The sequence below is a fragment of the Megalobrama amblycephala genome, linkage group LG9 (assembly GCF_018812025.1).
Source record: "Megalobrama amblycephala isolate DHTTF-2021 linkage group LG9, ASM1881202v1, whole genome shotgun sequence".
NCBI lineage: Eukaryota > Metazoa > Chordata > Actinopteri > Cypriniformes > Xenocyprididae > Megalobrama > Megalobrama amblycephala.
In genome coordinates, this window is record NC_063052.1 from 12,315,591 (window position 1) to 12,331,416 (window position 15,826).

The 15,826-nt window shown below is 35.3% G+C and overlaps 1 protein-coding gene across 1 annotated transcript in view; it reads left to right on the forward strand.

Annotated features, from left to right (window-relative positions):
- Positions 1 to 15,429, forward strand: part of tinagl1 (tubulointerstitial nephritis antigen-like 1) — a 34,316-nt gene extending 18,887 nt beyond the window's left edge. Inside the window, exons 6-12 of the mRNA XM_048201607.1 lie at positions 1,881 to 2,004; positions 2,147 to 2,297; positions 2,444 to 2,630; positions 5,741 to 5,786; positions 6,703 to 6,826; positions 13,558 to 13,603; positions 13,695 to 15,429. Coding sequence (XP_048057564.1) covers positions 1,881 to 2,004; positions 2,147 to 2,297; positions 2,444 to 2,630; positions 5,741 to 5,786; positions 6,703 to 6,826; positions 13,558 to 13,603; positions 13,695 to 13,850 — 834 coding nt within the window. The 3' untranslated portion in view covers positions 13,851 to 15,429. The remainder of the gene's footprint in view (positions 1 to 1,880; positions 2,005 to 2,146; positions 2,298 to 2,443; positions 2,631 to 5,740; positions 5,787 to 6,702; positions 6,827 to 13,557; positions 13,604 to 13,694) is intronic.
- The last annotated feature ends 397 nt before the right edge of the window (positions 15,430 to 15,826 follow it).

Here is a 15,826-nt window from a genome sequence, read left to right on the forward strand (position 1 = left end):
TACTTTTATTCAGCAAGGATGCACTAAATTGACCAAAATCATCAGTAAAGGCATTTATAATGTCAAAAGATTTCTATTTCAAATAAATGAACTTTCTATTCATTAAAGAATCCTGAAAAGAAATGTATTACAGTTTCCACAACAACTGTTTTTAACATTGATAATAATAAGAAATTCTTCTTGAGCAGCAAATCAGCATATTAGAATGATTTCTGAAGGATCATGTGACACTGAAGACTGGAGTAATGATGCTGAAAATTCAGCTTTGATCACAGGAATAAATTAATTTTTAAAATATATTAAAATGGAAAACTACGGAAGAGGATTAGGGCCAAGCAATAATAAAAAAATAAAACCATCTCGAGATTAAAGTTGTTAAATTTATAGAGAAAACTCGTTAAATTTCGAGAAAAAAGTCGAGATAAAATGTTGAGAATAAACTTGTTAAATTACGAGAAAAAACTTGTTAAATTACGAGAACAAATTTGTTAAATTATGAGAAAATCTCGTTAAATTTCGAGAAAAAAGTCGAGATAAAATGTTCAGAATAAAGTCATTAAATTATGAGAAAAAACTCGTTAAATTTCGAGAAAAAAGTCGAGATAAAATGTTCAGAATAAAGTCATTAAATTACGAGAAAAAACTCGTTAAATTACGAGAACAAATTTGTTAAATTATGAGAAAAATATAGTTAAATTTCAAGAAAAAGGCGAGATAAAATGTTGAGAATAAACTCGTTAAATTACGAGAAAAAAATCGTTAAATTTCGAGAAAAAAGTCGAGATAAAATGTTGAGAATAAAGTCATTAAATTACGAGAAAAAACTTGTTAAATTACGAGAACAAATTTGTTAAATTATGAGAAAATCTCGTTAAATTTCGAGAAAAAAGTCGAGATAAAATGTTGAGAAAAAACTCGTTAAATTACGAGAAAAAACTCGTTAAATTATGAGAACAAATTTGTTAAATTATGAGAAAAATGTCATTAAATTCTCATAATTTAATGACTTTTTTCTCAGAATTTAATGTCTTTATTCTCAACATTTTATCTCGACTTTCTTTCTCGAAATTTAACGACTTTTTTTCTCATAATTTAACGAATTTGTTCTCGTAATTTAACGACTTTTTTTCTCATAATTTAACGAATTTGTTCTCGTTATTTAACGACTTTTTTTCTCATAATTTAACGAATTTGTTCTCGTAATTTAACGACTTTTTTTCTCGTAATTTAATGACTTTATTCTCAACATTTTATCTTGATTTTTTCCTCGAAATTTAACGAGTTTTTTCTCGAAATTTAACAACTTTAATCTCGAGATGGTTTTAATTTTTTATTATTGCTTGGCCCTAATCCTCTTCCATAGAAAACAGTCATTCTTTAAATTGTAACAACATTTCACAATATTACTGTTTTTTAAATACCATATGTAAATGGTAATGTGTGCCAGCTGACCATGTGTTACTGAATCACCTATGACGGATATAAAATGAACCTTTGTATTATTTTAGATGTTTACTTTGACTTTTTTTTATTATTGACGGAACAGAGAAGAAAGTTAGTACCTGGATTTTCCACTTAAATAATTTTGAAAACCCACAAAATTAACAAATCATAATTATATAACCATACTAAGGCTAGTGCAGTGTTTTGCTCCTGCAAACCTTGGACTTTGAAGACCGAGACTGCCTCTTATCCATCCACTGGCCCTCTGAAAGAGAATACATATGGAAATAATTACAGTATATTATGCCACCAAAATCACTCATAATCACACCATGATGATGCATTTATGGAAATCTTTATTCTGTGTTATTCATGTCTCCTATGCCAAATAGTACCATTAAGTCACAAAAAGACACTTCATGCTTTATGTTCTGCAGATGAATATGAATGGAAACAATAATCTGCCAAGTTACTTCAATGCAGTAGACAAGTGGCCAGGGAAAATCCATGAGCCACTGGATCAGGGGAACTGCAATGCATCCTGGGCTTTCTCAACTGCAGGTGAGTCAGAGAAGACATGACACAGACCACAGCAGAAGAACGCTGCAGAATACAGTATTGTGTGTATGTTATATACTGTAATACCGCCACTGAAGATCTTCTGTCCTGACGCTCATACGGAAACCCTGTGATTCACTCCTAGCTGTTGCATCAGATCGGATCTCTATTCAGTCAATGGGTCACATGACCCCTCAGCTCTCACCTCAGAATCTGATTTCCTGTGACACGCGTCATCAGGACGGCTGTGCCGGTGGGCGTATCGACGGGGCCTGGTGGTACCTAAGACGAAGAGGGTAATTCACACACAAAAGATTTCTGTTTCAGTCAACTGATTAATGTTATTTGATGAATGTGTCTGAAAGTGAATGTGTGCCTAATTATAATTTGATGCCAGACAATCTTTATGGTTTAAGTATCTGTCTCTATCTTTTTCTGTCAGGGTAGTGACAGAGGAGTGTTACCCCTTCTCTGCACCCCAGCAAACCCCTGCTGAAGTGGCTCGCTGTATGATGCAAACTCGAGCGGTGGGCCGGGGAAAGAGGCAGGCCACAGCGCACTGTCCCAACAGCCACAGCTACCACAATGACGTCTATCAGTCAACCCCACCATACAGACTGTCCTCCAATGTAAGTCAGCTGACCCCTGGAATCAAATCTGTGCATTCTGTGTTATGATTTTTTTTTTTTTTAAAGAGGACCTATTATGCCCTTTTTTAAAGTCTTGATTTTGTTTTTGGGCTCTACTAGAATAGGTTTTCATGCTTAAATATTAAAAAAACAAACATTATTTTTCACATATTTGACATAGAGTACCTCAGGGATGATGTGTTTTTGTAGGCAAAACCCGGAAGCGAGTTAGCATTTTAGGACTTCCGGTTCCATCGCCCCAAAGTCAATGGGTTTTTTTAATCGGTTTTTGCTAAATCGCCTGAAATAAGGTCTGTGGTTAACAAAGCCTCTAAATATTTTCATGTTTTGATCTATGACGTAAAACACACCAGTTATAACCCGCTTGTGATTTTTTTAAACCTTTATTGTGTCTTAAAAACGGCAACAAATTGCTAAAAGGGACTACTTCCTTTGGCGGGGACTTTAGATGTCATCATGACAAACAGGACATTTGGACAGTATTTCTCATGAAAAAGTAGATAAGTATTCATAACAGCGCAGATCATAATCAGCGAGCATGTTTTCAAATAAAGCTGTTTTTTAAATAAAGTTTGAGGAAGTTTGGTGGTGACGACGTTGATCCGCGACCATGGTGTGCTGTAGTCCGTTTATAGCCTACTGTTAGCCTTTTATATCTGATGACTCTATTTAGGCTTCAAAATGTATAAATGTTGTGTTAACCTGTAAAGATTATCTTGATAGTCAAAACGTGTAAGTGTCATAACCCTTTGTTAAACACAGAGCTTTTTTTTTGCGATTTTCCAAAAGTCTATGGGAAAAATGCATAGGCTTTCAATCGAGGGAACCCGTGCGCCGCTAACTTCCGGGTTGGCCTACAAAAACACGTCATCCCTGAGGTACTCTATTGTTGCAGCTCCTCTCTTCCCAGTCTGTCAGTAACGCTCTGTTTAGTTCCTGTCTCTATGAAGCCCCTCCTTCTGAAAAGCACAATGTGCTCTGATTGGTCAGCTGGACCAGTGTTTGGGAAATGTACCGCCCTTTACCATAACTGCGAGTTTCAACACACTACTAACTCAAACAGGCCCCACTCCTTTATTTTGCATACGCCTTGGGCGGGAAATATTTAAATAAGGAATATTGTGACATGTTCGTTTCCGGAAGAAAACTCAAGACTACAATGGAGGCGTTTCAGGAAGTTCAGAAACAGAGACACTGATATAGAGAATAAGGTCTTTTGTCCACCAAAGTGTTTTTCCCAGCGGCTAGTGCATTTTTCCAATTGTTTTCAATGGGAGCACCACATTTTTAAAATGCAGTAGCGTAACGTGGTGCTGAGCGTCTATTTCACACTGAAGCGCTGAGTGCTCTGCATTTTTTACCTGTCGCCGAGAGTTGAAGAATGTTGAACTTTGGGTAAAACGCAGTGCTCATCACTGACACTTTTTACCCAGCCATCCAATCACAGTGGAGGAGGGGCGGGACAAATACAACACAGACCAACCGCCACATTCTGCTTGTACAACGTCAACAGATAGCAACAAGCATAATAACGGAACAAAATAATTTAACCTGTTCACTGTCACTGGCCCACCGGTGGGCCCACAGCCATTACATATTTAAAACAGTAATATCCTATACTAAACCTAAACTAATCTTGACAAACTATATATCATTTGAAAGCTTCGAATCTCTAGTTTTCATATTTGGTGAATTTCAAAATAAATTACAGAGGAGCCGTAATTTATCAGTTTGCAACAAGCATATTTTGATACTCATATGGCATGTTCAGACCTTTATTTTGAAATAGCAATGAACATGAAAAATCATTAAAGATTGATTTCATGCCAAGAGTTCAAAAGATAACATCCATTCAATTTTTGAGGGTCTGAAAATGTTTTTAATAGCAAAAAAAAATACATTTATGATCGTGGTGGCGATCTATAACTCACATACATGTTGTTTTTATGTTTATTAGCGGTTGAATTCATATCAAATTCAAACTTCCCACACTACTTCTATATAGGATGTCTACTTCATAAATTGTATGAAAATAATGGAAATATATGGTTCAGATCACTCAAACCATATATGGAAATGGATGCGCCCTTATATGGTCAGTAATGGAGCTTGGTTGTCATCTAGTGAAAAAGTGTGGTACTGCGCCCAAACAAAATCTTACTGAAAGCTCATTTTTTGAGATAACAACCTGAAATTTGGAACACAACTTGTTCAGATTTTTGGCTTTGATTTCCTTGTAGTTTTTGGAGTAAAACTTGAGATACTAATAACATTTCTGTGGCTATTCATATCATAGTAAGCAAAGCATCTTAACTGAAAAAAACGCTGCGCTGCTGAAGCGTTCTCAAGCACTTACAGGCATTTTCAGCAGAGCGCCTAGCGTTTTAGCTGGCTAAAAAATGCTTTGGTGGACATGTGGTCCAACTCCCTTTGGATGTACTTTGTGCTTTGTAACTTTGCAATGTTTCACACTCAAACAGCAACATTACACACTTAAAAAAGCTGAATATATAAAAAAGCATAATAGGTCCTCTTTAATTGTTTTTCTTTTAAGTGTAAAACAGGTTTTATGACATCTAACATGTTCTGACATTTCACTCTGCCTGCATGATACCAATAGTTAAAGCATCAGTGATTTACCGGTTTTTCCCTCACACCCAGCATTTGTGTGCATTTCTGCTCTCAATTTCATCATCAATCAAAACCTTCAACTCAAAGCCAAAGGGAAGAATAACTCACAACTGTCTGGAGAGGAATTACATTAGTAATGTCATGGTTGAATTCTGAGCTATATCTTACCCCCCATTTGTCTCTCTTTATGCACAGTCTGCTTTATATACATGTCTCCAGGCGTGTTTTAGATTGTATATCGTTTACAGATGCGACAAAGGAATGCGGGGAACAATTAAACAATTTATCGTAATAATATATGTAAGGATGACTGTTTCTTATGTGCATTAAGATGTTTTTACCTAAGCATCTTAAGACTGCTGCTATTTAAAACATGATTAACTGTCAAATGCACCTTTTCTTGGTACAGTATATATAGTACAACACTTGACATGTTGATTCTGCTTTTTCACTCACAGGAGAAAGAGATTATGAAAGAGATTATGGATAATGGCCCCGTGCAAGGTATGGATTTCTCCAGAAGCGTGTGTCTGTGTGTGTGCTTGTGCAGTAAGTGTGAGCCAGAGGATAAGAATAGTAAAAAGCACATGCCTAATGACTGTTAATGCAGTCAACAACGATCGATCTATGTCGTATTAGTCACCATGGATGTTGTAGACGCCCACAGAGCATTTATTTTGGACAAAAGGCCTAAACTCATCATATATGCAGTGAATTCTTGAGAAAAGTCCCCTATGGTAATATGACGAGGGTGTGTGTTTGTGTGTTCTTGTGTTGTTCCATGATCCTGTGCCAGTGTTCTGTTGTATTGTTCAAGACAGGAGGGAACTCTGGATTTACGCCAGATTTCGCTTCTAATCTTTGCAAAAATTCTGCCTAACCTCTGGCTTATACTGAGAAACAGGAGATGAAAAGATCATTATGTGCAGGAGTGTGTGTATTCATTAGGCTCTGTTTACTGCTGAGGATCTCCTAGTAATGTCTGGAAAAACCTTAAGTGTAAGAGGGTGCAGGTATTTCCCATAATGCAGTATCTTCACTTCACACGCCACCAGGGCCAGGGACCCACCCATAAAAGTTTTGTCTCAGGCACTGTGAATTTAAGCGATGGCCCATATTATGCCATGTGAAGTTGAGCTCATTTGAAATCCAACACAATTAGTAGCGGCAACTTTGATCTCACTTTGATCTGCAAAGGAACAAGATGTTTGGGTGAGCTTGTGGGATATTATATAACTGGGCTTTGAAAGCAAACATAGTATTTCCTGTAGTATGACTGTGAGTGATAAGAATGAAGGATCAGGTTTTAAATTTTGATTCAATGACGTAGGGCTGTACTATTGTAATTTGCATTGTATTTTAGAAACTGCGCTTAAAGATGCATAACGGGTGTGTGTTATGTTTGTTTTTCCCTTTCTAGCCATCATGGAGGTCCACGAGGATTTCTTTGTGTACAAGAGTGGAATTTACAGACATACAGATGTCAATTACCACAAACCGTCACAGTACCGCAAACACGCAACGCACTCTGTCAGGATAACAGGGTAAGTTCCAGCATTGCGTAACTTTTTACCTCTAATGATGTTAGCAAGAGGAATGAGTTTTTGGCAGTGTATCAATTTTTTTTTTTTTTTTTTTTTTAGCATTTATCATTTTCTGATACTGCTTTCAGTTGCTTCTTGCTGATGTTCAATTGAAAGAAAATTCATAAGTCAACACCATCGCTGAGTATTTTCTGTTTACAACTGCAGTAAACCAAACCTGCAGTTTGAAATCGCTGGTGTTTCTGACGTCACAAACTACCTTGTAACCAATCACGTTCCGGCGGGCTTTAGCATATCATTAACTGACCGCGCAAGGGAGTCTCAAAAGAAGGTTATCTCGGTTTATTTTTCTGTTGATATGGAAATTAGGGTAGATTTGGCAATATGGCGGGTGTATGATGCATATTACGATGAACTATATGCCTTTCTCCACTGACGTTGTTCAAAGAGTTTGTAAGGATACCGATTGTTAGAAGGCAGCTGTCCGACTCGTGAATGTGAACATGGTTTGTGTAACATTAGCAATACATTATTAGCTGTTTCATAATGTAGTCAAGCAAAAGGCTAATCATATTAATTACCGTTTTGTGTCCGACGTTGTAAAAAGAGCTACCGTTGTGCAGCGTTTACCTCAGTAAGTTGACCGAGTGGATCTCGTCTGAGCTTGTGCGAGTGAGTGGAGGCGGGGCTAATTATCATATTCAGAGATCCGTGTATATTTAATGAGGCAAGGGTGTAGAGTTAAATTCAAGCTATTTTAAAGCATTAGAAAAAAGCTTCACAGAAAAAAAGTTTAAATATGTAATTTTGGTGATCAAAGATGAGTTTTAAGGGATAAAATTATTGACTACAGCGGGACTTTAATAATATTTTTTTTTAGCATGATTTCAGCTAAAGACATAAAATATAGTATTATCATTATCATTTTTGTCTGATTTCTGCTGCTCCACTGAGCAAGGTTTGTGATTTTTACCACAATTTGTTTTTGGGTGCGAGTTAAAATTTCTCAGGAGTAAATAATATCCAGTAAAACATCCTTAACCCTCTGGTGCTCTTCAGTCATTTTTGACCAAAAAATTTTATATTTTGTTTTTTTAGAATTGTTTTATTTCATAAGAATGATACGAAACTTGGTAAAGGTTTTGGCACTTGCTATGTGAACACACACACATACACACACACACAAAATCATGGACATGATTCGAAAAGGTTAAATGGTCCCACTTGTGCTCTTTGCAGTCAAAAATGACCACAATGGAAATGAATGGGAGATGAATTTCATACTGCGGCCAAACAAAATCTTACTAAAAGCTCATTTTTTGAGATATCAAGCTCAAATTTGGAAGACAACTTGTTTAGATTTATGGCTTTGATTTTCTTGCAGTTTTAGAGAAAAACATGTTTTTGAAAATATTTATTTGATATAAAAATTGAAAGTATTATTTTTGTGTATTTTTCATAATTTTTAAGATCATTTTTTTAAACTTTTTTCACTTCAGCAATAATCTGCCAAGTGTCGTCTTTGAAAAGAAATCAAACTTAAGTCTGTGCTCTAAATCTTGCATTCAAGATTTACGGCAGTTTAAGTTGAAAATGTGATTTTCAGGTCTAGTGAATAAATGGATTATAACTACACCGTAAATATAATTTAGCACCATAAAAGCCCCTAAAAATACAAAATATTAAATAAAAAACATTATCGAACAAAAATATAGTACATTTATTTCATTGAAATAAAAAAAATCTGTCATTTTTGACTGCCACACAAAGAGCACCAGAGGGTTAAACTGATAAATTTATATAAGCAAAAGGAGAAAAGTATGAAGACTTTATTTATATATATATATATAAATATATATATATATATAAATAAATAAATGTGTGTGATTTTTCTAACCCCTTTGATATGTTGGTCAACCAACTATCTGGTGTCCACTTTTGTCACAATCATGGCCCTGAACTGACTTGCCTTGAAGAGACTTTGAAAATATTTAAGACAACAAGCTCTTTTAGAGAGACATCTTGTCTGCCTTGCAGACATGTTTTTTGTTACTAGAAGACAAAACACCTGGATGACTGGCCTTCCAGTCCCACCCCCAGACACACGCCCCTCAATACCTTTGTCTGGTTTTGCTCATTCATACGAAACACACCCTAATAGCACTGCGCAGTGATTCTCAACTCGCCTCCTCCTCATTAGAGAGTCACTGCAGTTGTTTTCTCATCAATTACCAATCATTTTCTCTTGAAGGATGAAACTGGTTAAAGAACGCATGCTTCACACATTCATTCAGCAATCGCATCCAAAAGATCTAAAATATTCCGAATAACATTCATTTTACTTTGTCGTAAAACGTTTGTCACGAGGGGAATATTTTATTTTGTATTGATTCAATTTTTATGCAGTCTTATATGAAGCATTTCTCAAACAAATGTGCCTCGAGTTTCTTGATGTGCGTGAATGTGCTTCCTAGTCTTTCCCAGACAGTGTTTAGTTCCAGAGGCACAGCGCACTCGGGTCAGGACATGATCCCCAGGTATGTCTCTGGTAACCTCGTCTGACCTGCCGCTGGTGTCTGTGAGTGTGACATGCTTCACTGGTGACGGTGATATCGAGTGCGAGTCTGTCTGAACCCGGCTTTTCTCCCAGCCTCCTGTCACTCGCTGACGCTGCGGTTCTTGCGCTGCTCTAGACGTTCAGAGGACGCTGTATAGCCCTATGGAGTTAACATACGAGAGGCAGCGGCAGTGTTTTTACGGCGAAAATCCCACCGTGGTGCATTCGGCTAAGCCCGGGGCCTGGGAAAGTTTGTGGAAAGCTCATTGATGTCCAGTGTAATGGAAATGGCATTGTTCAGTGCAGACAGAGAGGCCTAAACCCAGCACAGGTCAGAAGCTGGTTGGAAGCAGTGGTATGTCTGTCATTGTCCAAAGCCAAGGACAGAAAACGTGGTGAGATAAGAGCATAGCAGAGGTCTGAGCTGCACTTTTCCTGGCTTTGCCAAACTCTCAGCCATTGGTTCTGGCCCTTCAACTCTCCCATGTATTTTATATGAGGGCATGTTGTTGTTTTTTTAGGCGATTATTTTGTTTGTTATTTGTCCAAGTGTTCTGAATACCGATTCGCCTCTGTGGGGATGGAAAGGCAGATAAGTATTATTTTGGAACAGAATGAAATGTTCCCGGGTCTCATTGGAAAACGTCCCTTAGAATAGTCAAGGACTAAACTATATTTATTCCAGACTTTCCACATAGGCCTATACAAATAAACGGCCCCTTGATGCATGTAGTGATTGATGAGCTGAATATTCTGAACTCAGATGAAAAGACACTGAAGGTTGACTCAAGGAACCAGAACGGGTGGAGAAGCAAAAGGAAGTTCTTGGCATGGTGAAAGTTCAACCAATCAGATTGTTGATGACTTGAGGAGATGTAAGGGGGCGGGTGTGTGCTGCTGCTTCCTGATGCTCACGTCCTTCCTCTGAGAAGTCAACACAATTCACCTCATCAGGAGAACATTTCCACAGCACTGCTTGCTGGATGTTTTGGTTTGCGAAGTATTCTCCAATTTTTAATGTTAGGGTTTTTTGGTTCCCCACTGCCAAAATCAACATTTTTATCTTGTTTTCCTGTAAAAGCATCCTTAAATCACTATGTATTTATATATATAGCGAGTGAGAGAGAGAGAGAGAGAGAGAGAGAGAGAGAGAATTTATCTTGAATTTAGCTGGTATTTCTTACCCAATTTTTCTTCATTTACCTCACTACATTTTGTTAGATTTATACTACATTAAATAAAACAATTTGCCAATATGGTAAGAAAAATAAACGGAGTTGAAAGCTATGAAAGTTTTATATATATATATATATATATATATATATATATATATATATATATATATATATATATATATATATATATATATATATATATATATATATATATATATATATATAATGTTTTTACCATTGAAATTTGTTGATTTAGCAGTGAGGAATATTCACACCAGAGAGCTTTCTATGGAAGCTTGTTTCCGCCATGAAATGAAAAGGTAATCGTGACTTTTTACCTCACAATTCTCTTTTTTTCCTCAAAATTGTGAATTTATATCTTAGCAATTCTGAATTTATAACATGTAATTGGGAGTTATAAAGTCAGAATTGAGTTATAAAGTCAGAATTGTGAGATATAAACAGTTCTGAGAAAAAAAGTCAATTGCGAGAAAGTCTCTTATCGCAATTGTGAGTTTATATCTCGTAATTCTGACTTTATTTCACTTAATTCTTACTATAACTCGCAATTCTGACTTTACATCATGCAACTCTGACTTTATATTACTTAATTCTGACTTTATATCTCAATTCTGACTTTATAAATCGCAATTCTGACTTTATATCACTTAATTCTGACTTTATATCACACAATTCTGACATTATAACTCAATTCTGACTTTATGACTCGCAATTCTGACTTTATATCACTTAATTCTGACTTTATATCACACAATTCTGACATTATAACTCAATTCTGACTTTATAAATCGCAATTCTGACTTTATATCACTTAATTCTGACATTATAACTCAATTCTGACTTTATAACTCGCAATTCTGACTTTATAACTCGCAATTCTGACATTATAACTCAATTCTGACTTTATATCACACAATTCTGACATTATAACTCAATTCTGACTTTATAAATCGCAATTCTGACTTTATATCACTTAATTCTGACTTTATATCACACAATTCTGACATTATAACTCAATTCTGACTTTATAACTCGCAATTCTGACTTTATAACTCGCAATTCTGACATTATAACTCAATTCTGACTTTATAACTCAATTCTGACTTTATATCACACAATTCTGACATTATAACTCAATTCTGACTTTATAAATCGCAATTCTGACTTTATATCACTTAATTCTGACTTTATATCACACAATTCTGACATTATAACTCAATTCTGACTTTATAACTCGCAATTCTGACTTTATAACTCGCAATTCTGACATTATAACTCAATTCTGACTTTATATCACACAATTCTGACTTTATAACTCGCAATTCTGACTTTATATCACTTAATTCTGACTATATCTCGCAATTCTGACTTTATAACACAATTCTGACTTTATAACTCGCAATTCTGATTTTATATCACACAATTCTGACTTTATATCACACAATTCTGACATTATAACTCAATTCTGACTTTATATCACACAATTCTGACTTTATATCACACAATTCTGACATTATAACTCAATTCTGACTTTATATCACTTAATTCTGACTTTATATCACACAATTCTGACATTATAACTCAATTCTGACTTTATAAATCGCAATTCTGACTTTATATCACTTAATTCTGACTTTATATCACACAATTCTGACATTATAACTCAATTCTGACTTTATAACTCGCAATTCTGACTTTATAACTCGCAATTCTGACATTATAACTCAATTCTGACTTTATATCACACAATTCTGACTTTATAACTCGCAATTCTGACTTTATATCACTTAATTCTGACTATATCTCGCAATTCTGACTTTATAACACAATTCTGACTTTATAACTCGCAATTCTGATTTTATATCACACAATTCTGACTTTATATCACACAATTCTGACATTATAACTCAATTCTGACTTTATATCACACAATTCTGACTTTATATCACACAATTCTGACATTATAACTCAATTCTGACTTTATATCACTTAATTCTGACTTTATATCACACAATTCTGATTTTATAACTCGCAATTCTGACTTTCTATCACTTAATTCTGACTTTATATCTCGCAATTCTGACTTTATAACACAATTCTGACTTTAACTCGCAATTCTGACTTTATAACTCGCAATTCTGACTTTATATCACTTAATTCTGACTTTATATCACACAATTCTGACTTTATAACTCGCAATTCTGACTTTATATCACTTAATTCTGACTATATCTCGCAATTCTGACTTTATGACACAATTCTGACTTTATAACTCACAATTCTGATTTTATATCACGCAATTCTGACTTTATATCACTTAATTCTGACTTTATATCACACAATTCTGACATAACTCAATTCTGACTTTATATCACTTAATTCTGACTTTATATCACACAATTCTGACTTTATAACTCGCAATTCTGACTTTATATCACTTAATTCTGACTATATCTCGCAATTCTGACTTTATAACTCGCAATTCTGACTTTATATCACTTAATTCTGACTATATCTCGCAATTCTGATTTTATATCACACAATTCTGACTTTATAACTCGCAATTCTGACTTTATCTCACTTAATTCTGACTTTATATCACACAATTCTGACTTTATAACTCACAATTCTGACTTTATCTCATGGCAAAAAGTCACAATTACCTTTTTTATTTCATGGCAGAAACAAGCTTCCATAGAAAGCTGTCTGGTGTGAATATTCCTCACTGCTAAAATCAACAATTCTCAATTGTTTTCTGGTAAAAACAAATATATATATATATATTTTCTGGTAAAAAAAAATGTTTTCTGGTAAAAATTGATTGCATTTGGGTAAAAAAAAAATGTAGCTTTGGTTGGATGTGTACATTTTCCCTTCACCTTCTGCAAAAAAAATGATTCCTATTTTTAGACAGTTGATTTGAATTCTAATGTTTAGTGAATGTACGATAGCACATTGAATTTTATTGCACTTTTCAGATGGGGAGAGGAGAGAGACTACAGTGGCAGAACACACAAATACTGGGTGAGAACTAATATCCGTCTGATATGCTGATATGAAGTTTTATTTTCTGTTCAACAGCAGCTTTTACACATTTTAAACGTTCACTCCACAGATTGGAGCCAATTCATGGGGGAAGAACTGGGGCGAGGACGGTTACTTCCGCATCGCTCGTGGTGTAAACGAGTGTGAGATCGAGGCGTTTGTGATCGGCGTGTGGGGCAGAGTCACCATGGAAGACATGCACAACCATCATGGACGGCGCAAGTAGAGAACTGCAGATCTAAACCACAATGTCAATCAGGTCTTTTGCAGGTTTGTTAGAGTCTGATTTCCACCAAACCGACCAAACCCCAGTGCCTTCTGAATATCTGTTCACACCATATGCATAAAAAAGTGGTGTCCACTGCCCCCCTCTGTCCAAATACACATCTCCACTGAAGTTTTGGTTCCTTTGGGTCACTAGTAGGAGGAATGTAAAACTCAATTTTGTGTTTATGGCAAATATCGTCTTATTGGTGGAATCTGGCTGGTTACACTCCTTGACTGGACCTCAAATAACAAACAGCCACAGGACTCAGACACACTCAGGACTCAGTATTCCAGAAACACACTTCACAGGCACACGCTCTCAGCATCATAATATAACTATCTCAAATGTCTAATATAGTGATATTAGGATGCGTCTTATGTTTTGTGTTTTACCTTACTTTTGGGAATGATCACACACTAAGGCAGCCAGTCAGACAGCACTCCATACTTTCTGCTAAAGGGATAGAGGAACACCAGGATGGGGAAAGAAGAAGGTTTTAGGACCAATAATTTATTTTAAAAATACCCTAGGTTAGATTTATGACAGTTCTCAGCATTCCGTTGAGATTAAGGTTGTTTAATTATTAAATATTTTAAGATGTAAAGAACCACTCCAGTCTGTCTCTGTGATCAAAATCTGATTCTTTTGGGTTGGCTGAACAGATACAGACCACTGTCTTCACAATTCAAAACAACTGTTAGTCACTCTCATTGAACTATAGAAGCTTGTTTCCATCACGGAATAAAAAAATAAAAAGGTTTATATATATCACAATTGTGAGAGAAAAAAGTATTTCTGACAATTCTGACTATTTCTCGCAATCACAAGTTCAGATATTATAACTCGCAATATATAGGCATAAAAAATGTCCTTATTTTTTATCACATGGCGGTGTCATGACAAATCGGGTCCTCCCTCAAAATCAAGTCTCCCCACAGTCAGTTAATGATTATCCGAAGTATATACGAATGATATTCATTTAAAATACCCATATAGCTTACTATATAATGCTTAAGAAAACAAATTAGTGCATAATAAAACAAATTGAACGTACATTTTGTACTCTTGATTAACTGTTAATAATAATTATAATAGCCTATTAAGTGAATAATTGAACATCATTAATTTGTTTTATTTATAACTGAAATATTTGGACATTTAACACTTAACACAATTACATTACAGATGATTTGTGAATACATGTACGTGTATAAACTACTCTATCAGGCTAATCGGGTATCTGTATGCTATTCTAGTACATAAGCTAACTTATACAGACATAAATTGTCATTATAACGTAGTTGAAACAGCATTTATCATAAGATTTTGTATGTAAGCAGGCACTAAATAGAGTACTTATTAAAACGCAATTTGAACAGTGGGATCAGTGGGGTCCTAATGTAGACCTGATTTCGGCGGGAGACCCAATTTGTCACTACAGCGGAACCAAGCTTCTGTATATAACAGGAAACTATGGAGGCCTGTACATGAAATGCTGACAAAAATATATATCGTGGCCACGATTTACTAATTCATTCCCTCCTTTTAAAGGATTAGTCCACTTTTACATAAACTTTTACAGATAATTTACTCACCCCCATGTCATCCAAGATGTCCATGTCTTTCTTTCTTCAGTCAAAAAGAAATTAAAGTTTTTGATGAAAACATTCCAGGATTTTTCTCCTTTATAGTAGACTTCAATGGGCACCAAATAGTTGAAGGTCAAAATTAGTTTCACTGCAGCTTCAACACATTTCAACACGATCCCAGATGAGAAATAAGGGTCTTATCTAGTGAAACCAGCACTCATTTTATGAAAAAAATTGAAGTTTTAACTTTAAATGCTCATCTTGAACTAGCTCTCCTCTTCTCCTCTATTAGAATTCCAGCAGTGTAGACGCTGCTAAGCGTAATACTGCCCCCCACAGGCCAAA